Source organism: Chenopodium quinoa, unplaced genomic scaffold (assembly GCF_001683475.1).
Source record: "Chenopodium quinoa cultivar QQ74 unplaced genomic scaffold, ASM168347v1, whole genome shotgun sequence".
In the NCBI taxonomy this organism is placed as follows: domain Eukaryota; kingdom Viridiplantae; phylum Streptophyta; class Magnoliopsida; order Caryophyllales; family Amaranthaceae; genus Chenopodium; species Chenopodium quinoa.
Window position 1 is genome coordinate 2402432 of NW_018744151.1, and position 27561 is coordinate 2429992.

Below are 27561 nucleotides of genomic sequence, written 5' to 3' on the forward strand. Positions count from 1 at the left end.
CAATCCAATCCGAATTAAAATTCGGTTATTTTGGATCCGATCCGAAATCCGAATTAAATTAAGTTGATTTATAACGTCTAATAAACTAATATGATAACATAAAACGGTAGTCAAGATTAACATAAATTATTTAACATCAAGACTAATTAAATTGTTCAAAATAAATAGTACAACTTAAAAGCAACACTAAGAGTTCACTACAACAAAAAAGACTAGCAGGAACAACTTAAGAAGAAAAGTAGCAGCAAACAGCAGCAAACAGCAACAAAATCAGCAGCAAACAGCAGCAAAATCAGCAACGAACAGCAGCAAACAGCAGGAAAAACAGCCCACCAGCATTCTTTAATCAAGGCAGAAGCTTAGTCGTCTAAAACCTCAACTGTTTCAGGCTCAGCAATGGATATCTTGCACAAATCTTGATATTGAGAGAAAAAATAAAGAACAAATAATAATTAGAATTAAAATCAATAACAATATTAATACATAATTAAAACAAGAAAATAAAAAGATTTAGCAATCACCTTCTTCAAGTTGCTCAACTTCCTCCAAACATCAACATTACTTTAAGCATTATTAGCTTCAACATTATTAGCTTCAACCCCCCCCCCCCCCTTTGCGTGAGACTCGTGACATACTGCAACTCTGCAAGTATAATTACGAATAAATTTTAAAAAATTAGTTGAAATTCAACAAAAAAAAATAAAAAAAAAAAACAATAGAAGAAGGGTAGCAAATTACCTTAAGTGGTTTAGGATTGTGAGATCAGAATAAGGAATGATTTGATTTAAATTTTCATGAGATGAATTGATGATGAAGAAAGAGCGCTTGATAAGTTGAGGGAATGAGGGAGTCAGGAGGCGTTGAGGTCTTGAGGAGTAATGAAGACTGAAAGAGGCAAATTTAGGGTTTTTAGTTATATAGTTTGTATTTGGGCTAAATTTTAAAGGCCCAAATATAAACTACAACAGACCATTATATAAATGTTGGTAACTAAATTTCGGTGTTTGGTTTTAATTGGATCCGAATAGGGTCAATCCGATCCGAAAATCCGAAAATCCGAATTTTCAAAAAATCTCAATCCGATCCGATCCGATTTAAAGTTCGGATCCGATCCGAATTGATAATTCGGTTTGGATTGGATTGGATTTCGGTTTTTATCCGAATTATGGACACCCCTAATGCTAGCACCAAGATCACACAAACTGCATCAAACTGCTGCATGAGGAGATGGCGCGCAGGATGACCAGGAGCGGGCGCTCCTATACCCTGGAGCAGGCACTCCTCCTGTTCTGAAGCCCGATTTTTTACGGATTCTTCGATGTGTTTTTTTGGGCATATAAATACGACCCTTGGCTTCATTTTTCAGGACCTTCTTCCTCGCTAACTCTTTTAGACTTATTCTCTTAACTAGTTCATAGTTTTCCTCTCCCTTAATTTAGTTTCTCAAAAACTCAATCATTTGTAAGAATTATTAGAAGTTTGTTCCATCAATTTCAACAATTCTCAACCTTGAAGTTTATTAAGTAATCTCTTTTCTCTATCTCTTGCTCATAATTTTTAGTTTTGAATTGATAATTTCTCCCTTAATCTTGTTTATTTGTTCTTGCATGTTTAATCCATTTTTGTTCCATCTTTTTCCTAGCTTATTTGAATTCATGGAAACCCTAGATTTAATTGTTAGAGTAATCTTCACCATGTTTAGTGAGTAGTCTCTTAGTTAGGGGTTGGGTGAAAACCCAACCAATTAAGCTGTGGTAGATTAACTTGGATTTGTTCATGTTCTACCTTGGATTGATGGTTGTTTGTGCTTGAATTGATTATTGCATGTGTATTTTGATGGCCACTTCATGCTCATGTGTACATCCCTCTTCTCACATCGAAAGATGGGGTTTTGGAGTGAGTCCTTTCTTGTGCAATTGGATTATGCTACTTTCATGATTGTGGATGTTTGGTTTCATTGAGTAGGATGCTTTAATATGGTAATTAGGTGAGAAATCCCAATTATTTGTCCCTCATACTAGTTCGGGACGATCGAGAGACAAACTCGAGCTAGAAACCCACTTCCTATCCTTGAGACTTAATCCTTGTCATGCTAGTGCTTAATCTAGGGAGTACTTATGTTGTGACTTTGAAAGAAGACAATGTTAAGTTCTTATTCTATCTTCCATGTGTGCTCATGATTTATCCTTGTTATTGATTCCTTGGTTTTGGTTGGTGTTGAATCCCGTTTCCCCTAGCGTTCCTCTATATAGTAGTTAACCAATCAAAACCCAATTTGTGACCGAATTAGCTTACAACCGTTTCACACTATTGGCGTTCTTTACCCATTCCATGTGGATACGATCCTTTACTTACCCTAGACTTGTCTTAGGTTGGTTTAGGTAGAAATATTGTTTGGTTTTAGGGTGATTGTACAACGACCGATTATTCATATACCAAAATGACGTCGTTGCCTTGTAGGAGCTTGCACTATTGTATGCATTCATTCTCAATTAGTTTATTGGAAATTAATTACACTGAAATAACTAATATAATAGCTATTTACCAAACAATTTCATATAATCAACTATTACAACTAGCTAGTCAAATAAGTTAATTTAACTGGATAGTCAAACTAGTTAATATATTCAACTAAAAATAAGACATAAGTGTTGATGGAAAGTGTTTAATCATTGCAAATAATATGAAATGGAGGTAACATTTTGTTTAGGTAAGATTAAGGACCTTATCGGACCAAAATCTCCTGCAGATCAATCCGGCTCATGTCAACGGACTAGTTAATCTAGCCTTATTATCATTAATGAGGATCGAACCACCTCAGCTAGACTTGGTCCATATATGTTAAATTGAGATAAGGTAACTTGGTGAAGGAAATTAGGATGGGAGAGAAAAGGTTCTCAACCGTATTGTGTCGTGTCGTGTCATATTGTTGTATTCATGTTCAAAAACAAATTGCTCAAAGACCTCAACACTTAATTATCTATGTATATATATAAAAAAAAATGCCATGCTCTATAAACTCGTTTAAATAAACATATTCCATCAAAAGTGGTTGGCTTTAATTAGTTTTACACATATGGTTCATGTCGTTTTTGTGGTTTTATACTTAAAAGAATGTGTTTGTTTTATAAAAATATTATCAACTCCATAAAATTATTAAGTCAATTTTCTTAGAAGTGTCTTGCTTTTACACTCCGTATTGTATATTTCAATCAAATAATAACTTATTTTTTTTACCCTTCATTTTTATTCCTCCCCTTGTTGATATCATTTTGGAAATGATATATAAGCTAAGCATTACTTTCAAAATAAAACAAAAAAAATTAAGATTTTTTGACTTTTACCACCAAAAAAAAAAAAAAAAAAATCAAGAAATTGTTTTTACCACCAATATTTTTAAAAGTTTTATATTACCACCAAATATAATTCTAAAAATTATTTTTTCCACCTACCGTTAATTTAAGAAAGCCGTTAAATCTAATGGTTTTTAAAAAAATTCTTCGATTTTCGTGCGCAAACACATGCTCTTCATAGGTTTAGGAAGAATTATGGTCCTATGGATCCAATTTGAGGTCAAAATTGACAACAAATGATCGAAAATGCCTCATTTTATATGTTTTACGCAAATCGAGGTATTATTAAATACGGAAAACGAGACATTGTCGATCATTTTTTTACAATTCTGACCTCAAATTAGACTCGTAGGACCAAAATGCCCCCCTAAACCTACCTATGAATAGCATGTTTTGCGCACGAAAATCGAATAATTTAAAAATTTTCGTTAGATTTATGACTGCATGTGGTAACAAAACAATTTTTATTTTTTTATTTGGTGGTAAAAAATAATTTCTTAATTTTTTTTTTGTGGTAAAAGTAAAAAAAAAAACCCAAAAGATAATTCAAATGTTCCCAAGAAGGCTTGATATGTAAAATTTTATAGGTTTGAAAGGAAGACGATTACTAATTCTACTAATGCTTAGAATATATAGACTTTCCAATTAGTAAGAAAATGAAATACACAAAAAGTACTTCATAGCTACCAAGCAAGATTTAATTCCTCCGGTAAGAATTCCTATTTTAGATTTTAGGGGCATAGGATTCCAATCTTTTTATAAGGATACTCGGAGATGGCCTAGTGGAAATCTCCTTACTACCTCTGCCTCGTAGATCCAATTATCTAATCACCTTATCTAGCTCTTATACTTCCAATTATTTAAACAATATTAAATTAAAAAAATACTCGTAAAAAACTGTGAAAGTCGATGAATGATTAGTTGATTACGGTCATTTTTTGTACCTTTAAAAAAAAAAAATTAAGGGTTCGTTTGACATTGTTGTGGTTTTTTTGTTTTTTGATTTTACTCGTAAATTCTCACCCAAATTTTCTAATGAGGTGAATCGGGTTTATTTCTTAGACCACTAATTGGTACATAATTGGAAGACATCTAGAAGACAAACAAAATAACTCTTTTACTAGTGAATTCTTAAACACCCAAATTAATTAAAATTATTTCTTCCGTTCCTTTTTTATTGCACAATAAGGGGTTTCACGCTTGCCAATGCATTATTTTGGCTATTAATATCTTTAATTATGTTTCTGTAAAAATTATAAAAATTGATATTTGAAAAGTATATTTCGAGACGAATGTAACTAGATCTCACATGACTATGTTTTTTTTTCTAATGAATAAATCACAAAAGATGGTCAAAGAAGATTAAGTAAATAATGTAAAAGTTCTTATCTATTCTATTAACTATTACTAAAACAAAACATGCTGACATCATTAGAGGACACTTGTCAATTTCTTATGAAATTATTTCCCGCTAAAACTATTTTTGACATCATCATTTTTTTCTCTTTTTTTTTTTCCTAAGTTCTAAAACTAAACAATTACAACACTTCTTTCAAAATTAATACTTCCTCCGTTCTTTTTTTATCGCATCACTTACTACTTTAGGAAGTTTAATTATTATTGCATCATTTCCTTTTTAGGATAAAAAATATCTATGTTCACACTGCAAATACCCAACATACCCTTACTTTTTCACACTTACTTTTTATTTTATCTTACATTACATTGACAATTTTGTATTTTTACGTTTCTCTCTCTTATTTTTTTCCACTACTAAATTTTGTCTCCAAAACCCTATGATGCAATAAAAAAAAAACGGAGGAAGTATGAAGTAAATAAGATTATGATTACACTATTTCGAATAAAGAATATTGACAACTATTTTAAACAGATAAAATCTATTTAAATCGTGCAACGCATGGGATTAATCTAGTGATGCAATAAAAGAAAAACGGAGGAAGTAATTAAGTTCAAGATGTCTACCAAACAACTTTCGAGAGATAAATCTATATCTATATCTATACTCTATACTTTAATATTTAAAAACACAAACCATCATTCTCATAATGCCACATGTAAATATATTTTTCATCAATGTCACATGTCATCTCATTTAACCTTTCTCGTATTTAAAAAATACATTAGCTTTAATTCAATACATGAATGAATGTTTGGTTCACTTTCCCCCAACTTATTATCTTCTACAATTACATTTAATTTTCACTCATTTTTCTCCTTTATAAACTATTCATTTTTCAATAAAAAACATATTATAAAATAAAAAAATTATATTATATTTATAAACAATCCGTGCATTGTACGGGCCAAAAGGCTAGTTAATTAATTAAAACATATCCTCTTCCATTATATATCCTTTGTGGGGAAACATATCTTACTCTTCCATTTTTATTTTTTTTTTGGCAACATATCCTCCTTTATTCACCAAGTCTTACACAGTCATACTAGAGATCAAATTCCACCAGAAACTCGTTACGGCTAGAACTTTCCTTATTCTTCTCCCCATTCCATACGAACCTTGCCCACTAATTGAACCATGTTGATCCATGATCCATAATTCCATATAAATCATCCAAACATTAAAATTATATCAATCCTACAAGGCTACAATCAATCAGTTTCCACTTTCCGCAATATAAACACACACTTCTAGAAAGAAAGAAGTACTAGTATTAAAAATCACGTGAAAACAAACACTTTGACCAAAGAAAAACCTATCTTATACACGCCAGCCAATATGAACTCAACCAAAAATTAAAGACCGACTTCTCGTTTATTTTGATCATTTTTTATTTTTTATTTTTATCTCCCTTAATTTCCGCCTCTTTTCTTCTTTTTTATTTTTTTCAAAAATCAAAAATAAAAAATCAACGCCTAAACTTCCTTTTTTATTTTTTCCCCACTAACCCCTAAAAATAAAAACAAAAAAATAAAATAAAGTGTGTATATCTCTTCAAATTACCCAGAAACCTCTAAGAAATTTCCCACCCTAATTCTCACACTCCGCGTTAATATTCTTCGTCATATTCTTATGGAATTACAGTTCAATTTTGATTTCGATTAATCAATTTTGTTCATGAACATCAATTTCTTGTGATTTTTTTTGGAATTTTTCATTGATTGAACAATTGATTGGATTTGAGTCGGAGAATTTTGTTGTATGATTTTCCGATGATGATGGCGGCAGCAGGGCAGCAAGAGGGTTTTAATTTTGGATTGATGAATAACAGTTTCAACGATTTCTCTCATGGCGGCGGCGGCGCCGGTGGTGGTGTCGGTGGTGGTGGTGGTGGGAATGATGATGCTGATTTTGCTATTGATGCTGATGCTTTCTTTAGTATTCTTGATGAAGATGATAATTCCGATCATCTTCCTTTTCCGGTACGTTTTTTCGAGTTTTGGGTTTTTTATTTTTTGTTTGATTTGATAAATTTTGTGGAATTTTGACTCTGGAGAACTTAATTTTATAGAATTATAGTTGTTTTTGGTTGTAATTAGAAGTATTTTTGTTTTTATTGTGTTTATTTGGTGTTATTAGTGTTTGATGTTGCTTGGTTTTGAGTATGAATCGAAAAAGTTTGTTTTTTTGGAGGGTTTGATGTAGTGGGAGAATTTGGTAAGAGATTTTTGGTGGGTGTGCTATATAATCTGGAATGCGGTTAAGGTGAGCGTAAATGGAGTGGTGGAATTTTCATTCCACGAGGACTAAGTATTCGTGCGGAGTATTCGGGTGAGAATGCTTTAGGATCTGTCGTATGAGATTCTAATGAGGTGAATTTTGAGTTGATTGAATGAGGGAGCTGCTGAACACTGGTTTGTGATCAGTGTCCATGTAAAAGTTGTGTGAATATGATTAGTGGAGGTGCAAATCGTGCAATAATCTTGGGCAATTTCAATTTGAAGTGATTGGGGGTACAAGGATCCGCCTGTTATAAAGCCTAAGCCATTTTAAGGTTCCTCTTCATCATAAGAGAAGGCGAGTGTTTCGTGGCATGATGGTTTAGTGAGGAGAAGATTTTTACTTAAGGATGGAGTAAGTGCTGTGGTCTTACTGTACTTAGTAGATTAACTAAAAAAGTAACTGATGATATGCAGTAATCGATCAGTAGCATTGATGCTTGATTTTAGCTAAAAGAATCATGGAAGGAGAAGAGTAGCTATTTGAAGAATTCGTAGAATCAGGTTGGATTGTACAAAGCTACCTGATTGTACAATATAGTGTTGTTAATCTTTGCTGCAATCTAGATTGTACAATATAGTGTTGTTAATTTTAGGAGAATTTAGAATCTTTTTTCTTATCCTCTCTTCTTTAGGTGAGGGAAATAATAGCTATTTAGAAACTTTCCTTATCCAGCGAACTAGTTCTCGTCTTTTTCCACAGCTAAGTAAGATTACTTTCTAATTTTATTCAAGAGAAGCAATGGTCATTTTTTGATGTCACTACATTACTTGTTTCAATAATGGTGCACATCCAAGTGTCAAAAAGTAGATTTCATATTTCCTTGTATCAAGATATATGTATTAGATGTTTTCAATATTATAATCACAACCATTTAGTAGTTTAATCTTTACCTAAAAGATTGCAAGATTTTTTCTTGGCGATTCCCTTCTAGTATATTTCTGAACACTGACACACACACACACACACTCCATTTTCCTGGCTCCTACCTTTCACCATTCTGCTCTCAAATATTTTTCAGATTTCTCAACTCTAAAAAACAAGCTTGTTATCACATTCAGCATTGTGGAAGCCCCTATTGTTTGATAAGGCTCTTTTATTGACATTATTGTGGTCAGATCTAGCCATGGTGCATGGTGGTGACCAACTTGTCCACGTATGGCCTAAACACACATCATAACAATTAGGCCTTGTATAGATTTTAGTCATTGATAGCATTGTGGTCTTGTGGTGAAGGGTATTAGTATTTTGCATACTAGTGTTGCTGGGGAGTGTAGGATTGAGACATCGAGACAAGGAAATTATAGTCACTCTGGAATGTATTTTTTTGCACTTGGGAGATTTGCTGATGGGAATTATTATTGTTTGGAATATGATATTTTAACTTATACACTCTAATTAAGGAGCTGAAGAAAAAGATTTAATAGCCCTTGTTTAAAATATTGTCAGAAAGCTGAGTAATGATATACTTGACCTTTTCCAATCATCTCGGTTGCCAATGCATAGCTTCAACCGTTATAATTTGTAATTTTCAGTGAATAGAATATATGAATGTCTGGTGTTTTGGTAGTACATTACTACTTTATGAGACATTCTACATTTCTACGTGATCCCAGGAGAGGTGAGTATGTGAATAGTGCAAAAGTCATGCTGGATCAATTTTAAAAATATTGGAGGAAGTGTTTGACAGACAAATTAATTACATTACAATAAAGTACATAATAGGCAAATTTGACATTAGTAGATTGGTATTGTTATGTGATGACTAATTTATTTGTAATCTATTTTGACGTGCTACTCTAGGCTGACTTTCACCTAATGATTCTGTGGAATTACTGTATATCCTAATGAATATATGGCTTTTACCTAAAAAGATTATTAATGCAAGTGGAAAATTTTTTGTGTAAAAATTCAATTGAAATTAACTAATAAACGTATAATGTAGTCACAATTTGCTCCAAGGTGTATTTGCAATTTATTACTTTATTCAGATTTGAGCGTAACATTTGATTTTTTGTGGCTCTTAAAGCCACACCTTGACAGTTTGGGTGCTTTGCTTTTATAGTTTAGTATTTAAAAGACAAGTAAATTACAATTGCTCTCTTGAATAATTTTTTGAAAGGAACTCAGATAGTATATTTGCATGTTTTGCATCAAAATACTGTTTTTATTATTTAGTGTCAAAGTTGGCGAACTTTGACTCTTGGCTTGAGAGAAAATGTGTAATGCTTTTTCAGAACCAAAGTAGCTTCTGTTAAAAATCCCTTCATTACTCTCTCCAATGTATGTTGTTTGATTTGCTATCTAAGTTAATGACAATTTTTTTTTTCCAAGTTTAGTTTATTTATAAAATTTCTTTGGAGCATCCACCTCCTTCTGATAGTTGTTAAATCTAACTCGAGCTACTGTGCAGGTGGATCCATTTTATCCATCAACTGATAATACCCAGGAAAGTGGTTCAGCTATACTTGCCAACGATCGTATGGATGTATTAAGAGGTGAGTTATTCGACTTGTATGCTTATAGCTCTTTTGTTTACAATCATCAAATTTTTTTACTCCATGAAACTCAATTTTGATATGATCTGAGATATAATCAATAAAATGTGTAATGCTTCATTTTGGGCGGCATTTGTGTAATATGTAAATCACTGTTACTGCAAATTGGTTTTATGAACTGAGATAATTGTTGGGTGTTTCTTCCTTTTCAAGTATGTTGTGATTAATAGTTTTTGCAATTTTGATCCGGTGTATATTAGATTGGATCTAGACAAACTTTCTATTTTGATTTGTCATAGCATGGATGCTTTCTTTGTTCCAAACGTTTATCTACTAAATTTATGTTTCGAAAACTTCTTAAGAGTATCCTTATTTATAATCCATTTTGGATCAACCTTTTCTCTCCCATGAACAAAAGAAATCATTTCAACAGAAGAGGCAAATAAGTACCTCTCTTCTCATTCCTTTCTATGTTCTCATGACCTGTTTTTTCTGTTCAAGGGAGGACATGATCAATGATTATGGGGCTGCATGGTCTTCTTCTTCTTCTTTTTTTTTTATTTTTTATTTTTTATTTTATTTTTATAAATTTTACGCAGAACCTTTAATTTAGGGGTGATGATTGTTAACACAAATTTGTAAACTCTCTAGTGCTGTGTATATTTTAATCTTGTTGTAATTGGTACATTATATTTACCTCTATCTTGACGTCTTTTGTTCAGAAACTAAGTGTGATTTAGGTTGCTATTGTGTGGTTGCTGATTACTTCATGGCAATTGCCACAGTATTTTTAGGGATATATTTGGAAAAACTTTTTAATCAATTATGTAGTTTGACATGCATACACGCGTGCACACACAAACAAATTAGCTTTCCTGTTTCAACATACTTAATTTTACTTTAAAGAGTTTAAATGCCTAGAATTTCTTTTCTTCAAAAAAAAAAAAAATGCCTAGAATTTCTCATGCAGTTTTATAATCTGTTCATTTCAAGTTATTTTACTGGAATCATGGTTTGATAGGCTCATTATGACTTCATATGCTTTAAATGCTTAGTTGTCCAGTGGAACTATTCCCTCCATTCTGCAATAGATAACGTGAAGAAGTTGGTCACAGTGTTTAAGGGCAGTTATACTGTTGGGGGTATTGTTTTGGTAATAGACTAGTAGTATGAGAAAGATGTGATGGAAGATACTAGGTGATGTATGTTTTTTTTGGTTGATGAGATAGAATGAAGATGTGATTGGAGAAAATGGAAACATTTAAGTCGAGGAGAAAGAAAACAGATGTGATTGGAGATAATGGGAAATTTTTTGTTGAGGAGTGTGAAAAATGGGTGTGATTGGAGATTATAGGAACTTCTAAATTGAGGAGAGTGAAAAGGTGGTTGTGATTGGAGGTTGTGCCATTGTGGATGATCTCTATGCAGGAGAGTGAAAAAATAGATGTGTTCGGCGTTGATGGATCCATATCCTAAGATGTTTTTGTAATGTATGTTGGGACCATCAAAAATGGGAAGGGTGTTATCTATTGCGGGGCATGAAGATAATTTGTGTCTCCAAATGGTTTGGACAGAACCACACAAAAGGGTATTTATGGTAGTTCATGTCATAATTTTACCAGACAAATCGCTTAAGTAAAAATATAAGGTGGTTTGAGAATGAGAACAACATTAGGTGCCTTCTGCAAAATGTTAAATATTTAGTGGTCCCCTGCAAATTTTTCTCTCTCTTGCTTTTTTTTTTTTTTTTTTTTTTTATTTGTTGTTTTTGAAAACTGCTGTAGGATGGTAGATATTTCAAATTAAGGTGTTGACTGGTTCCAATTTGTTTTTATGTTTGATAGTGATGTAATTTCAATTAACGAATCATACTAATGAAGTTTGATTGTGTAGATTATGGCGCTGCAAGTGAAAATAGTGCTGATACAGTGGAGGCTTCGGAGCAACTTCCATATTCGTCTCCTCCTGGGATGGTACTAAGTGAAGCTAATGACACTTCATTCAGAAAAGATATTACAGTAGCTAATGCATGCCAATTGCCCACCTTTGTCGAGACAGAGAGCTTTCCGATTGCTGCACAGGATTGGTACAGCATATATAAAATGTCTTCGGGATTCCCTGATCAGAATTCCCTTGGTGTTGTAAACTATGACATGATGTCAACAAACTTAGCAACGAGGGCTATCGTGAAGAGCGATTTAGATGACTCTCAGTCTTCACATCCATGGCCGGATACTAAAATAGCCTTGCAAGCTCAAGTTGGAGCTGGGGATGTCACTGCTTCAGAAGTCCGTATGTATGATTTTTTAGACGGCAAGGGGCCTGAATCAATCTTCTATAGTAATTGTCCTGTTCAACATGTTGACACCATGACTTTTGATAATAGTAGTAGTAGCACGACTACTGATGAGACTTCAGCTGAGCCATATTATTGGAGGCAGATGGACAAGTCATGTCTGAATCAAACAGTTGTTACAAAGGATGAAGTGAACGACAAAATACTTACAAGCAATGGTTTTGAGTTCAAGCCTTCTGAAGCAAACAAAGGTCCATCAAGTGGATTTTCTTTTGGTTCTGGTTCTGGGAAGCTCCTCAGCTCTGCTGAAGCTCAGTACTCTGGCTTTGTAGCTGGTGGTCCTGCTGTTAAATGTCAAAATCTCTCTAGTGGTGGCAATATAAGGAATCCTAGGAAGGTGCAGCTTTTTGATGATCCAATGTATCATGCAGATATATTTGCCAAAATTGACAGTTCTTATTACAACACTGAAGGAGAGGTTGCTAAGGTTCAACCTGCCACTTTAAAGCTTAATCTATTGGAAGGAACTCTTGAGGCAAGCCAAACTTGTTTGTCAGAAGGACGAAGTGACATTGATGACAGCAATGATTTGTGCATAATTGAAAATATGAGTGAGCCGGCACGGATACACCCTTATCCTGTACATGGAAAGTCTGTCATCCCTCAGCCCACAACATTTACTTCACAGTGTTCAACATCCATCACACCTTTTCATCAAATAGTTCCTAGTGGAACAAGATCGAGGGCAAGTGATGAGCGCTTAATTTTTCAATCATTAGTGCAGGTATTTTCTGCCTTTTTCTGACTCGCTCCTGTTTGCTATGAGACTGATGTAATGTTCATTATGGATAGAAATTAGTGCCCCATATTGTTTACCACAGGATGCTCCTTTGGTTCGTTTCTTGGGTTATTGTCTGCTTTGGATTACTTTAAGATGATTCTCTGTTTGGATGGATTGACGAAATCCGCATTGCTTATTTGCTTTGGTTTACTTAAGTCATGAAATCCCCAATTACTTGAATTTTTGATTTGGATTTGGAATCATCAGTTGTATTAGTCTCTGTTTATTTTTATTTATTTATTTTGTTTTCAATAGCCGTCTTCTGTGGAATGATATGTGTAAATATGGTTATTTGTTCTGTGCATAACTTTGATATGATTTGTTTGCCTGTGCACACTTTTGCAGCAAATAAAAATATGAAATAAAAGCCTGACTAAAAGCAAATGTAGTTTATTGTTTTAAGCCCCCTAATGTCCACAATTGAATGCTGTTAATACACTTTGTATGCAGGTTGCTTTTCATTAATTTTGCGCATCTTGCTAAAATAGTAGAATTTGGAGTTTTGATTTTTTAAAAAAATTGTCTACCCTTCCCAATATGCTACAGGATCTTTCACAACCAAAGTCAGAGGCGTCCGCTCCCGATGGCTCTTTAGCAGTACCTCTTCTGAGACACCAGGTTAGAGTTCTCATTATGTCTATCTCTGAAACTTTGAAATATGTTTAATTGTTTACATGAGTTTTGAAGTACCTCTTCTGAGACACCAGGTTAGAGTTTTCATTATGTCTATCTCTGAAACTTTGAAATATGTTTAATTATTTAAATGAGTTTTGAAGGACCATCTTCTCAGCAGTTGATATATGAAAGTTTGAAAGGATTAATCATAGAGATGTGCATGATACCTTAGAGATGTATTATGTTCCCTCATTTCACTTTTGTGCTTCCTAATTTGCCTGTTTTCACTCTCCATTGCAGTGCTTATTTATTTTTATTTTTTATTTTTTTAAACCCTCTGCACTTATTTTCTTAGATATATGAACTCTATATCTAACATGTGACATCATTATCCGGGAAGGTTAAGATGTGATTGAGGTAGAATATATCTTGTATTTGTTAATATTTAGTATCTTAAAGATTGTTTATCTTAGCTAAAACACTTTTTTTTTTTTATTTTTTTTATTTTTTTTATTCTTGAAGTATACTCCCTCGGGCCCCGGTTTTTCATTTTTACTATTTGTTTTTACGCACTTTTCAATACAATGTTGTAAAATTACATCTTTTGAAACTAAAAATTGAGATGAAGCTAGTAAGATCCCACATGACTATGTTTGAATTACAAATAAATAGTTAAGGCATTGTTTTCAATTTTCAGTGTTTTGTCTCTGTAAAACTAATAGCTAATTACTGTTTTATTTTGTTTTTTTCTCACTTTTTTTAAACTAATTCAAAACCGAAACATATACAACACACCATATATACAAAGTATACTTTGATAAGGATGACAATTAATTACAATAATTTAATACCTAAATAATATTCACTCTGCTACGATCTTGCTCTTTATCATGTTAATTTTTGTTTATGATTATTTTAAAAAGATTTATCTACTGCTAATAGCTACGATCTTTCTCTTGTTTTTCCCCCTCCCTTTTTTTTTTAAAAAAAACTTTTTATGTTGTATTTTTATGTAGCATGGTTAATTGGTTACAATGGTGTGTCCCCCTGCAGCGAATTGCTTTGTCATGGATGGTGCAAAAAGAAACAAACAGCTTGCATTGTTCCGGAGGAATTTTGGCAGATGATCAGGTGAGTCCTTGGTTTCTGTGGATGACAGTTGAAGATAATATATATGCCAGTTTCTTGGCAGTTATGAGCCGTATTTGTTTTGAAAATGTATCTTTATGTCAACCAGGGGCTGGGGAAAACAGTATCGACTATCGCTTTAATTCTTACAGAAAGACCTGTGTCTGCTGGGACATTGAAGGTAAAGGAACAAGGTGAGCCTGAAACATTGGATTTGGATGATGACGATGACAAGAAAAAGGGGAATAGTATAATGTCTTCTTCAGTTAAGGGGAGACCTGCTGCAGGAACCCTTGTAGTGTGTCCTACTAGTGTCCTTAGGCAGTGGGCCGAGGAGCTTGCCAATAAGGTAACTAGCAAGGCCAAACTTTCTGTGTATGTTTACCATGGGAGTAACCGGACAAAGGATCCCTATGAACTGGCCAATTATGATGTAGTTCTTACAACATATTCAATCGTAAGCATGGAGGTCCCTAAGCAGCCTGTGGTCCTTAAGAATGGTAGTGATGGACGAAAATCAGAGGTGGAAGATGCATCCGCTCAATTTAATAGGAAGAGAAAGCAACCTTCAACATCTGATAAAAAGCGTTCCAAGAGAGGAACAGACAATTCATTGATTGAATCTGTTGTTCATCCTCTTGCCAGGGTGGGATGGTTTAGAGTTGTACTTGATGAGGCACAGAGCATCAAGAATCACCGGACTAGAGTAGCCCAGGCCTGCTGGGGTCTTCGTGCAAAACGTCGGTGGTGCTTGTCTGGGACACCTATACAAAATGCAATAGATGATCTCTACAGTTATTTCAGATTTCTCAAGTATGATCCTTATTCTGTGTATAATTCGTTCTGCTCCATGGTTAAGTTCCAAATTAGTAAAAATCCGATTAGAGGGTACCAGAAGCTGCAGGCTGTCTTAAAGAATATAATGTTGCGCCGCACAAAAGGTTAGCCTTCATGTATATTGATTATATAAATCCTCTTCGACTTATTCTTTTTATTAGAATGGAATAGGTTGTAGTTATTTTGAATGACATACTTCCGCCATTTCTTTATTTGCAAAATACCATTTTGGCACGGAATTTTAGAAAGAAATAAGATTAAGTAAACACACAAATTAATTTAATATAACTACTTTTACCTTTGGTAAGAAAATGTGACAAGTCGTTACGTTGAAAATTGTAGATTAATTTGTCCGTTTTATCTTTTTTAATTACTTCTTCAAATCATGTGCCAATAAGGTGTGTGCTAGTATAGAAAAAGTGGAGGAAGTATTATTTAGTCTTTCTACACATAGCTGCTGCCTGGTTTAGAAAGAAACTTAGGTGTTCATGTACTGTATATACTTTTTTGTTTTACTTTCTCTTGAATATTTGTTCTTGATGCAACATTCAGTCAGTTAAAGTCTATTTGCATATTGATCAGAAATAGAATGTGGCAATTCGGATAAATGTTATTTATGTTGAATTTGCATGTAAGGATATTGTGTTTGGGTGTGCATATGCTGGCTGTTATATGCCACAATAAAAAAATAAGTTCTTAAGCCCAAAGAGACACCGAAAGGGGGGGGGGGGGGGTTAGTTGGTTAGACTGTCAATCTGTATACACAGAAATAAATATAATGGCTCGAAAATGCTCTTCACTTCTTCAGTCCTTTTTGGGAAATTTTTTCGAACTACTTGCTGTTATGTTTTCTGTTTCATGATTTGTTAGTTCCCCCTCAGTTGGGCCCCCAATTACCCTCTTTTGTCATAATCCACCCCAAATATCTTCTATTTTGCTCATCACTTCCTCTCTCTTGCTTTTGTCAATTTTTATGGTCTAAGCAAAAAGAAAATTGTAATTAAAGAGGGAGTATCTAATGCTGCATGTTTTTTTGCCTGCCCTATCTTGGCTTTCTATTTTTTATTTTTTTATTTTTAATTTCTTTAAAATACTACTGCCTCTTTACCATGTCCTCTTTCTTTTTTCCACTGTTGTACACTTCTACTTAGTAATTCAAATATTTATGCAATTTAGAATAAACCAAAAATGGTGGGGTCCTTAGGTGAAAGGGTGGGGAGTGATGGATACAAATTTACTTAAGATTGAGAAAAATGGTTAGTGGGTTTTTGTGATCCCTCTTGGTGCGACGTTGGAGTGTAGAAGAGGAAAGTTATTTTTACCATATTGTGAATAAAGTAAAAGTCAGTAGTTTAAAAAAAAAAAAAAAAGGAATCGAATGGAAAGTGCATAGAGTTTATAAAAAAGGAAATGAAAAGTGAGGATTTTTTTAATTACATATTGAAAATGTAGCAAAAAGTGAGCTGAATATTATAGGGTACTGCATTAAAAAGGGTAGATTTAGAGAGTATACTTCACAGCTCTGTGTGTATGTCAAGTAATATTAATTGTGAGTATACTTTACAAGTAATATTGAATTTGTAGCTTAATCAGACAAGTATTATATCAAGGAACTAGCAAGTTTCTGAAAATTTACTTCCTGTACAGTTCTGATTGTAATCCTCGCTTGTGTATAGCTGAGCATCTTGTATTGCCTATTATATTCTCTAGGTACACTTCTTGATGGGAAACCAATCATAAACTTGCCACCTAAATCTGTAAAGCTGAAGAAAGTGGAATTTTCAGAAGTGGAAAGGGAATTCTATAGCAAGCTGGAGGCTGATTCACGGGCCCAATTTCAAGTAAGCATAATCTCAGAGCTCTACTTATGGTAATTTTTTGTTTATTGTCTAACATATAAAAGCACATGTTTGTTGCTTTTTACCAGTCAGTTGATACTTAGGAAACTCTTCTTTTGCATGTATAGCTTCATATGATACTCCATTTCGTATTTTTCACTGCTATGCAAAATAAAAAACTATTAAGGTATCGCCTAATATGGAATGTTCGTTTTAAGAAAACTGATTGATTTAAATACAAAGTAGTTTTTAACCATGGAGAATATGGATGTGTTTGCAATTGTAGAATTATAGTAAGTGTCTTCATTATCTTCTTGTCTTAGCTGTGAAAAATTCAGGGTAAACAGCCTTCTAAAATCTGCATTTCATAGCTACCAACTTACCACCTTATATATTTATCTATTTTTGGTCTAGAACAAGCATTTTTCTAAGAGTAGAATAGGGTATATTAATTTTTTTCTATTGTAAGTAGAAAAGTGTCCTTTTGCCTTTGAGTAGTAATAGAGAATTGAAGATATTAGTGTTATTATTAATAAATTGTTGCTGCATAGACTGTAGCCTTTTTATTTTTGCACGTTTCAGTGTTCTGTGTTGCTGTTATCCATTTTTGTAATAATGAATTCTTGATTTCAGGCTTACGCTGACTCTGGAACTGTTAAGCAAAATTATGTTAACATATTGTTAATGCTCTTACGGCTTCGACAAGCATGTGATCATCCCTTTCTTGTTAAGGGTTGTGATTCTAGCTCCGTTTTGAAGTCTTCCATTCATACAGCAAAGAAGCTTCCTCGAGATCGACAGATATCTCTTTTGAGTTGTTTGGAAGCGTCACAAGCAATTTGTGGCATATGCAGGGTATTTTTTTCAATTTTGTTGCCTATCTTTTTCTGCTTGTGTAGTACGACAACTGTTGGATACTAATAGTTTGAGAGATATTGTCCTCAACTATCTGGGAGCACAAGTGTTGGTTAGATTGCTAATTGTTCGCCTCCATTGCTTGTGTTTTCAAAATTACCTTAGCTGACCCTCCATACTGCACTCTTACTCAGATGCCTTCCTGAACTCAATTATGTGTGTGTGTGAGAGAAAGAGAGGAAGTGAGAGAGGGATTTTTACTATGCATAGTCATGTAGCCCATTTTATCAGATATGAGATTTGTATCTAAAGGGATGAGTAAGTTTTAGTAAGGTAACAAAGATAAACTTACGACTAGAAATGGAAAAGGGATGGGGGAGGAAATACTTAAAGTTAAGAACATATTGGATGTATGCCTTTTTCCAGACAGAAATTGATGAGCGATACTTTTAGTAAGGTAACAAAGATAAACTTACGACTAGAAATGGAAAAGGGATGGGGGAGGAAATACTTAAAGTTAAGAACATATTGGATGTATGCCTTTTTCCAGACAGAAATTGATGAGCTATATGTTCTATATGGGCTTAGATTGATTAATTCTTACTGTGTTCTTAGAGTCAAAGCTCTTTGTTGATTTTAATAAAATATCTGTGATAAGTGTTGTATCTTGATTTATATGGTCAATGATCAAGTTTTTTGGCATAGAAATTCGCCTATCATATAAATTTTTTTATAGGTATTTCATTCCCAAATCCCAATCCTGAATACCTTTTTTTTTTTATATATTTTTTTTACGTAGTAAATCATTTTTAATTTGAATGATTTATTTCCAATGTAGCTGACAGATCCACTATTCTGTTTACTGTTGGTAATATTAGACTAATTTAAAATGGTTTATTTAGATTTTCTGCATTTTAAATTTGTTGCACAGTAGCTAATTATGTGTTTAAATCAAGTGCTTGACAAAATTTTTGGTTGTTGATGCCACCAATCATTGAAAAATCTGCAGGATCCACCTGAGGATGCTGTTGTCAGTATCTGCGGCCATGTATTCTGCAATCAGTGTATTTCTGAGCGTTTTACAGCCGATGACAACGTGTGTCCTTCTGCAAGTTGCAAATCAGAGCTTAGTGCCTCCAATGTCTTCTCCAAAGGCACACTGAACAGCTGCCTGTCTGGTCAGGATTGTCAGGAAGGCTCTCATATTTGTCCTGTTGCTGAATCCTCAGAACAAAAAGAGTTTATTGAACTTGGACCACCTGGCCGATTTGAGTCATCTAAAATTAAGGCAGCTTTGGAAGTTCTAAATTCACTTTCAAAACCCCATGTTTCTGTTCCTAGTGACGTTCCAAGCCAACCTGTTACTGATACCAGTCTCTTGGACAAATCCAATTCTGCACCCTTTGCCGCTTACAGTGAAATAACCAATGCTACCAATGGTTTGGGTAATGGCAAATCTGTCATAAAGGAGAAAGCAATTGTCTTCTCTCAGTGGACAAGGATGTTGGATCTGCTTGAAGATTGTCTGAAGGAATCTTCTATACAGTACAGGAGGTTAGATGGAACTATGTCTGTTGCCGCCCGTGATAAAGCTGTGCAAGATTTTAACACCATTCCAGAGGTTTGCAACTATCTGGATCTTTCATTTTTTATATGCTCTCTCAATTCTATCTTTTTTGTCCATTTCAAAAATTGCAGACTTTTTAGCTTTAAAGTGAATAAATTTCTTAGAAAGTAATTGACCCAAATTGAATTGGTTTTATGCTCTTTCAGTGCAATTTTAAGAACTTTTTCTTTTCGTCATTTGTGGAAATGAATAGTATAATCACATATATAGTCTGCAATTCTTAATCATCAACAGTCAGCGGGATCTCACTCTACTAGATTCTGAATTATTGGGGTTGAGTAATTTCTGGTTTCAATTTGTAATATTTTATTTTGTCAATATTTGCAGGTATCTGTTATGATAATGTCTTTAAAGGCAGCAAGTCTTGGGCTAAATATGGTGGCAGCTTGTCATGTTGTTCTTCTGGATCTTTGGTGGAACCCTACTACTGAGGACCAAGCAATTGACAGAGCGCATCGGATTGGGCAAACTCGTCCTGTTACTGTCGTGAGGCTGACTGTGAAGGATACAGTTGAAGATCGGATATTAGCACTTCAGGTATTTTATTTTGCGTTCCAAAAGAAATCTGCACCGACCTAATTGTAACGTTCCAAAATTTCTTTTACCGTGGGTGCATTCTAAAAAGCAACTTTGTTTACTATTATAATTCATTCCTTGCAAATTTTGGGCTTTATTTTTCTTTGTTACGTGTCCTGTCTTCTCTTGTCTTTTCTGGCTGTATGTTGTTTTTTCTCTGGGCAAAAGGATTTTCCTAGAGTGTATTTTGCTCATATTGGAACTCAATGTTACCAACAAATGTACATGTGCTAAATGATTAGATCACACATCTTTCATGTGCTCTGGAAGATGAATAATAGTTCCTGAATTGGCTTGATGTTAAGTTTTCTTGTTCAGTACCTCGAGATACTTCTGGATATGTACCTGCCCTAATAAAAAATAAAAATTTGGTGGGTGACATGCAATTTAGATCTGCATACTTAGGCATCTCATTCTCATTTGGAGCCTTTACATTGTTAGCCGTTTCGTAATTGCAAAGCACTGATCTCTTAAGAATTTTTTATTCTTTCCACATTCCTTGCTTCTCTGTGAGCAAAGGCTTGGTCGTAGTGAGGACACTTGCGTGCCATCTTCTAGTTGAAAGACTAATATTTTTATGAGGTTGATTAGTTGGAGACATGCTGATTATAAAGATTTATAAAGATGCATCAAAGCCGTACTAAGGTTGCTAAAATTTTCATTGCCTCCAAAATTGCTTGTTAAGGGGCTGAGTTTGTTTTGCCTTTTTGATTGTTGACATTGTTACATTCTCTGCATCTATGACATGCCCAATTTTATCTTATTTTAAAAATTATTAACATAGCTCTGGTAGGCATTACAAATGCGTGGTTGAACTTCTAGTTTCAGCATTGATATTGGAATATTTGGAACAATTGATTTTGGGGATTGGCTTCGATGTGGGGTATCTTTCTTTTCATGTGACCGTTAATGGGAGAAATTTTCAGTTCTAATCATTTTATTTGCAAGATGAGTCATTGGACATATTGAGTAAAATGCTTTAATTTTAATCCTTTATTAATGCCAAGTGAATTTTTTTGTACAGCAAAAGAAGAGAGAGTTGGTTGCTTCTGCTTTTGGAGAAGATGAAAAGGGTAGTCGCCAAAGTCGTCTTACAGTGGAGGACTTGACATATCTTTTTATGGCGTGACCTCAGTAGAGTTGTTTGGATATCTTATACATGTCGATCTGCTAACACCAGCGCATTCGTTATTAGTTTCAAGAACCCCTGACAATAGATGACATCAATGAACAGAGTAGAAAGTTGGCTTCTTAAAGAATATAGGGTATAGTACAGGATAGAAATGATTCATTTTTCAGTTGATTGGTCAAATGACCATGCTTCCGTGAGCATGCGATAGACTTGCCTTGTATAGCAGCATAGTTTAGCATGTTTAGCTTCGGACCACAGGGATAGTTTGGAGTCATTTAATGAAATCTATTTTTTGTCTATTTAGCACATTATATTTTTCTTTGTTAGCTCTAAGTTGCATTCTTTCAAAGCCATGGCTATTTCAGGATTCCGGTTTCTAGCTATTGTATATACGTAGTATAAAGTTGTTGCTGTTTCAAGCTCTAAGGCTGTGGTTCTTTGGAAGTATTGGATTATTTGCTAAGAAAATTGGTTCTTTTTTTTATATTCCACAACTGTAATATCAAACAGTCTGAAATTACACTATTATATACTTCATTTTTTTTGTGTATTTGCTGATTAGTTTAAAATTGTAGTTGCAGACCCTCATGCCCTTCAAATACTTAGTTTGAGGGGGAGTTTTGTGGTGTCTGTCTCTGAATCTCACAAGTCACAACTTTAACCTTTTTTGTAAGCTAATAAACCAAATTATTGAAATGAATACGTCAGTAAGGTTTAAAGTTTTTTCACCTGTCCTCTGTAACAAATCAACTAAAGGTTCAAGCCTAAACTAAGCATTGGCACTTTGGCAGCAAGGTTTGGGACTCTTCTTGCTCATCGAAAGCTTGTTGAGCTTGAGTGCGATGCTGTGGAGCTTGTGGTGCAGGCCAGTCGGTCATGGAAAATTTGACAGAACTCCAACTGATTGCCGTGATTGATATTAACTTTATGTCAAATCGTTGTAAATAATATGAAACAAATGTAGTATAATTTTGCTTGGGGGGATAAGTTTGAGTGTTTTTCTTGAAATCACGTTAAGAAGAATTGGTGTTGTTGAACTCTTTTCCACAAGGTTTATTTTGCCTTGGCGGATTATGATGTTTAGTTTCTTTTGCAATTTAATAATTTCTTCTTTCTCTAAACACACACACACAATAAGCTTACATAACTAAGCTATTTTAATCCTAATTAAAATTAAAATCAGAAATCATTTGAATTTTAGTTTGGATCAAAACTACCGAAATCCAATACACATAGGATTTCGGAAAAATTCAAACCGAATTGACCCAATGATTCAAAACTAAATTTTAAATTCAAATTAAATTAAAGTTTAAACCAAATTCAAACAAAACACCGAATAAACACTCCAAAACATGCCGAATTTTCCCGATAGTCGTAATACAAGATATGTTTTCTCCATTTTGCCCCTTGCATGTTTCCGGATGATTCACGTTTATAAATTACGGTCAAGCCAAATTCTTATAAACAAACCAAACCTCCTCTTCTTGAGTGTGTTCTCTTTTCTTTCTCTGAGATGGCTCTTCAAATTCAACCTGAACCTCTCAGGTATAATTGGATTTCGCTTATACTTTAATCCAAATTATTGATAATAATTTTGATTCTTTATTGATACAAATAATTCCATGTTCTTGATTTCGGAAACCCTAATTCTGTCCCCTTCTTATGTTTATATTTTTTTTCTTGATCATATTTTTGAATTTTGAAATTTTCAATAATGTATCTCAATTGTAACTGATTTAAGTAGAAATTGAACCAGTAAAGCTTGATTTTTGATGCAATTAAACAATTACGATGAGAAAATTATTTCCCTAGTTTGATTTCAGAGTATAGATGGAATGAAAATGAGAAGATTGAAATGTAGCTTTTTTTTTTTTACTTGGATTTTCAAGAACTAGACTTATTAATTTATAAGGTTTTGGCAAATGATCTTCAAATGTATGCATTGATGAATATGTTTCTTGTTTATGGTGTTAGGAATCTTAGAATGACCGCCTTTTTAAGTGAAAAAAGATCAATAAGTATGAATTGTGTAAAGGGTCATTCTTCATGTAACAATTTTTAGCATAATTAGTGTACAATTTGTACATATAACTCATTAGAATCGAATCGGGACATTTTATTTACTTATGAATATCGTAATGTAGAACTTACACTTTGCACATGTACAATCATGGAGTATTAACATTGAATTTTCTATGATGTCAAATGATAATAGTCTGTTACTAGCAAGTAGCAACTGTCCCATGATTTTATGGAGTAATGAAACAAGAAAAGTCATTTCCCTGTTTTTTTTTGTAGTAGTAACATCATTAATTTAGGAAGAATAGTATGTACAAAGTATATGAAAAATGTTTTAGGCGGCATTGACATGAGTGCTTTTGTTGGAAGGATCAAGCAATGCAAGGTGGCCGAGGAGCCAAGTTCGTGTGCACATCCTGGTTTTTTTAAGGATATGTGCATAGAATGTGGGAAATTGGTTGGTGATGGATATGGAGATAGTATTCCGTTTAGATATATTCATAAGGTATGTGTAGGTTCTCGTATTTTATTTAGTTATCATGTACTGATTTCGGCTTGTAATATGTTCAGTATGCTTTATGTCATTAATTAAACTCAATTGTGCTCAAACTCTTCTTGTTTAGCTCAATAAAAGATAGAACTAGATTGAAGCTTATTAGTCATCGAGTTGCCATCCTCGAGGTTTTTATAACTAATTGCTGCATAACTACTTGTGTTATTTAATTGATAATTTGCTATATCTTAATTGTGATGTTAGTGCATTTGCAAAGCTTGTTCAGTCAAGTTGTCATTTCGAAGGACTGATAAGATTTTGGTATAATTTCCAATTGCAATTTGCAGGATTTGAGGCTTGGCAGCAGAGAAATTTCTCGATTACGTAATGCTGAAGCAGGAAATGTCCTACGTCAGAAAAAATTGTTCCTGGTTCTTGATTTGGACCAGACATTGCTGCATACAGCTAATATCGATTCTCTCAGTCCGGAAGAGGCATATCTAATGAATCAAACATGCTCCTTTAAAGGTTGTTCTGTTTAAATTCCTACACGTTTAATTATATGCTTTGCTGCTTCTGATTAATTTTTAAAACTTAATTTTGTGAACAATTTTCATTGTATATCACTCTATCATTTAGACTATATTGGTTATGGAATAAAATGATATAGTACAGCTTGACTTTGTGTTTCTATATCATTTGAACTTAAAGTTCTACGGTTTACAATGTCATAAAATTTATTTTTGGTAGAAATTTGAATTCGTGTTCCTTGTTTTGTGTGAAGCCATTCTTGTTTTAACGATATCTTAGGTTTTGCTTGACACCACCCTCATCAAATTGCTGTTTCTCTAATTTTTCTCGTTTGTTTGTCTCATCCATAGCAAGTGTATTTTAATTCTTCTATACTTTATGAATTATGATTGAGTTTGTCATCTGGTGTTTAAGCCAAAGGTGTAAAATTAGTGGAGTCCAGATTTATCCTAGTTTGTATTGCTTCATGTTTTAAGTATGTACTAAGCTCTCCCGACTCTTAACCATCAGGGTTTTGTATACTTTCTATTCTTTCTTGCTCTAATATTAAGTAATGAACAGATACTTCAAAGGGAAGCTTATTTCAATTTGATAAAAGGCCTATGATAACCAAGTTGAGGCCTTTTGTCCGTGAATTTCTGCAAGAAGCAAGCAAGATGTTTGAGATGTACATTTACACCATGGGAGAGCCAGCTTATGGTCGCGAAATGGCAAAGCTTCTTGATCCCAGAAATCTCTATTTTGATTCAAAAGTTATCTCCAGAGCCGATTGCACAAACAGAAACCAGAAAGGACTAGACATGGTACTGGGGTTTGAGAGTGCTGTTCTGATACTTGATGACACAGAATCTGTAAGTAAATTCTCTGGTGATTAGAAACTGGTTTCTTTGCTGACTTATTCTGAGATTTTTTTTACTCTATCAGTAACTAAGATTTCATGACAATGTAGTTTTTTCTGATATTATATTTACATCTACTAAATTCTTCCATTTCATTGAGAGAATGTACTGCTAAATTCTGAAGTTGGATATGTCTGCAATTTTGTATCATTCTAGGTCTGGGAGAGGCACAAGGACAATTTGATATTGATGGAAAGATACCACTTCTTTTCATATACTTGTCGTCAATTAGGCAACAATTGCAAGTCTCTTGCTGAGTTAAAGCTTGATGAAAACGAGTCAGATGGAGCACTTGCAGCAATTCTGAGAGTCCTTAAGAGTATACACTACAAGTTCTTTGATCCTGTTAGTTAATCCCCAATCTTTGCTTCAGAAAATGTATAAATAACTAACATGGGTATTGCAGTCGTTTTAAATGCTCAAATTCACCTCAATGTTAGATATCTAGCCTGACTCTTTTCTTCATGGCTATTATACTAGTACCTTGTTTGTTCTGCTTTCGTATTGACTCGTGCTCTCCTGATAGGAGCATGGAGATGACTATGCTTCCAGAGATGTGAGGGAGGTTAGGTCCAGCTATCTTCGCACTTGTGTGTTTGATATCTGTTTTAATTTAGACACATAGACAATCGTACTAATTTTATCAAATTGGTCATGCAGTTACTGAGAATAATTCGGAAGGAAGTCCTCAAAGATTGCAAGATAGTGTTCAGCTTGGTGCTTAAGAAAAAAACACAAGCTGCTGACCAGCCATTATGGAGGATGGCAGAACAGTTAGGAGCTACATGCTCAACTGAACTGGACTCCAGCGTAACACATGTTGTATCAAAAGATGCCACAGCAGAGAAGTCTCGTAGGGCAGTTGAAGAGGGCAAGTTTCTAGTTAATCCTCGGTGGATTGAAGCTGCCAACTTTTTGTGGAAAAGGCAATCAGAAGACCAGTTCCCAGTAGTAGCATCAACAGCAGCTTGATATGAAGCTCGTCGAGGTGGGGATTTGTGGAGGTTCAAATGTACGCCACCTTGTTTTGAAATCAGTTAAACAACTAGCTTGTGTGATTCTAGCCCATGCTATGGGAATTGATATATTGATGATTTTTTGTATCAGCTAATTGTGTAATTGGTGCCTAAATTGTGAAGATTTATTTGAGAGAATATAGGACACATTGCATATATTTTCTCCTCACCTAGTTATTTACAATTGTATATTTATATTTTTCAATAGTTTTAAATTTCTTTTATTTAATAAATATAATAACGATAATATTGTGAATTAGTAGCTTCCTATCATACAGTTACAAAGATACTTGTAATACAGTATAAAGTTGTACATTCAGAAAAGTAAGTTTTCAATATTTTAGATCAATATCAATATTCTGGTCCTATGGTCTAGTGGTCAGGACATTGGACTCTGAATCCAGTAACCCGAGTTCAAATCTCGGTAGGACCTCTTTTTTTGTTATTTGGTTTTTTTCGTTTGGCCTTGATGTAAAGCGTCTAATGCTTCTTCTGCTACATCCTGCACAATTGTGGAACTAACATCCAATTATTTAATAGAGGAATCTTGAATCTCGTGACCAACAATTTGTAATTATTATTTTTTTTTAATTTTTTTTTTGACATAGATATGTGTTAAGTTTAGGGTAATAAAAGCAATTCAAATTCAATGAAATATAAGGATGAGTTGGTTTAAGTATGAAGGTAATACCACAATGCATTTGAAGAAGTTAAATTTAAGGATAAAGGTTATGAACTTATAATACTAGGTTAAGATAATAATGTTACATTCTAATTAGTTTAAATCAAATTAATTACGGAATCATCAAAATTATATCCATAAGAGATACTGCCATAAGCTAGCTAGGCATACTTTGTGTGTTTGTATATCATTACAATAATTTAAGGTGAATAATCACGTGCAAATATAAGTCCATACCAAATAAGACAACACCTCAACCTAAGAACCTAACTATGCATAGTTGCATACGTTTTGTACCGCTAACATACTCGTCTTTGATAATTTTTTGCATCATGATTATTTTTTGTTGCACATGTAAGAAAAACATGTGAGATGTTAAATTCAAAATCAATGTACTTTGTTCTTAATCTAATTTCAAGGTTTTATTTATTTATTTATTTTTTTGACAAAGAGAACTATTTAAATAAAGGGCAAATTACAATGTAAAGCTAACAAGTAATTAAAAACAAACTAAAACCTTAATAAAACTCAAACGTCAAACGAAAACCCTTGTGTAACGTGGTTGAGGTAACCCGTCCAAACAATCCCAGAGACAGGGTATCGCCACTTACAAGTTGAAGAGGAACGA

At 33.7% G+C, this 27561-nt stretch overlaps 2 protein-coding genes and 1 non-coding gene across 3 annotated transcripts; all 3 read left to right on the forward strand.

Moving 5' to 3' along the window:
* Window positions 1–6237: 6237 nt before the first annotated feature.
* On the forward strand, window positions 6238–21821 carry LOC110693565 (helicase-like transcription factor CHR28). Its single transcript, XM_021870695.1, has 11 exons — window positions 6238–6752; window positions 9464–9548; window positions 11442–12628; window positions 13232–13303; window positions 14354–14431; window positions 14538–15369; window positions 16976–17106; window positions 17737–17958; window positions 18968–19579; window positions 19913–20122; window positions 21186–21821. Exons 1-11 carry the CDS (start codon window positions 6543–6545, stop codon window positions 21288–21290), a joined length of 3744 nt encoding a protein of 1247 aa, XP_021726387.1. The 5' UTR covers window positions 6238–6542; the 3' UTR covers window positions 21291–21821.
* Window positions 21822–22774: 953 nt separating this feature from the next.
* LOC110693761 (RNA polymerase II C-terminal domain phosphatase-like 4) lies at window positions 22775–26475 on the forward strand. The gene is made up of 7 exons (XM_021870932.1): window positions 22775–22838; window positions 23682–23817; window positions 24153–24333; window positions 24898–25187; window positions 25392–25580; window positions 25762–25800; window positions 25896–26475. Exons 1-7 carry the CDS (start codon window positions 22807–22809, stop codon window positions 26205–26207), a joined length of 1179 nt encoding a protein of 392 aa, XP_021726624.1. The 5' UTR covers window positions 22775–22806; the 3' UTR covers window positions 26208–26475.
* Window positions 26476–26612: 137 nt separating this feature from the next.
* On the forward strand, window positions 26613–26684 carry TRNAQ-CUG. Its single transcript has one exon. It is a non-coding gene; the product is annotated as a tRNA-Gln (tRNA).
* The last annotated feature ends 877 nt before the right edge of the window (window positions 26685–27561 follow it).

What these genes read in the sequence shown, in the direction of transcription:
- LOC110693565 (XM_021870695.1), top strand. Translation starts at nt 6,543, where the DNA reads ATGATGATGGCGGCAGCAGGGCAGCAAGAGGGTTTTAATTTTGGATTG. An exon ending in GAATTTTGGCAGATGATCAG is followed by an intron (nt 14,432 to 14,537) that starts GTGAGTCCTTGG and finishes TATGTCAACCAG; the next exon opens with GGGCTGGGGAAAACAGTATC. An exon ending in ATCGGATATTAGCACTTCAG is followed by an intron (nt 20,123 to 21,185) that starts GTATTTTATTTT and finishes TTTTTTGTACAG; the next exon opens with CAAAAGAAGAGAGAGTTGGT.
- LOC110693761 (XM_021870932.1), top strand. Translation starts at nt 22,807, where the DNA reads ATGGCTCTTCAAATTCAACCTGAACCTCTCAG. An exon ending in ATTCAACCTGAACCTCTCAG is followed by an intron (nt 22,839 to 23,681) that starts GTATAATTGGAT and finishes TTTTGTTGGAAG; the next exon opens with GATCAAGCAATGCAAGGTGG. An exon ending in TCAAACATGCTCCTTTAAAG is followed by an intron (nt 24,334 to 24,897) that starts GTTGTTCTGTTT and finishes AGTAATGAACAG; the next exon opens with ATACTTCAAAGGGAAGCTTA.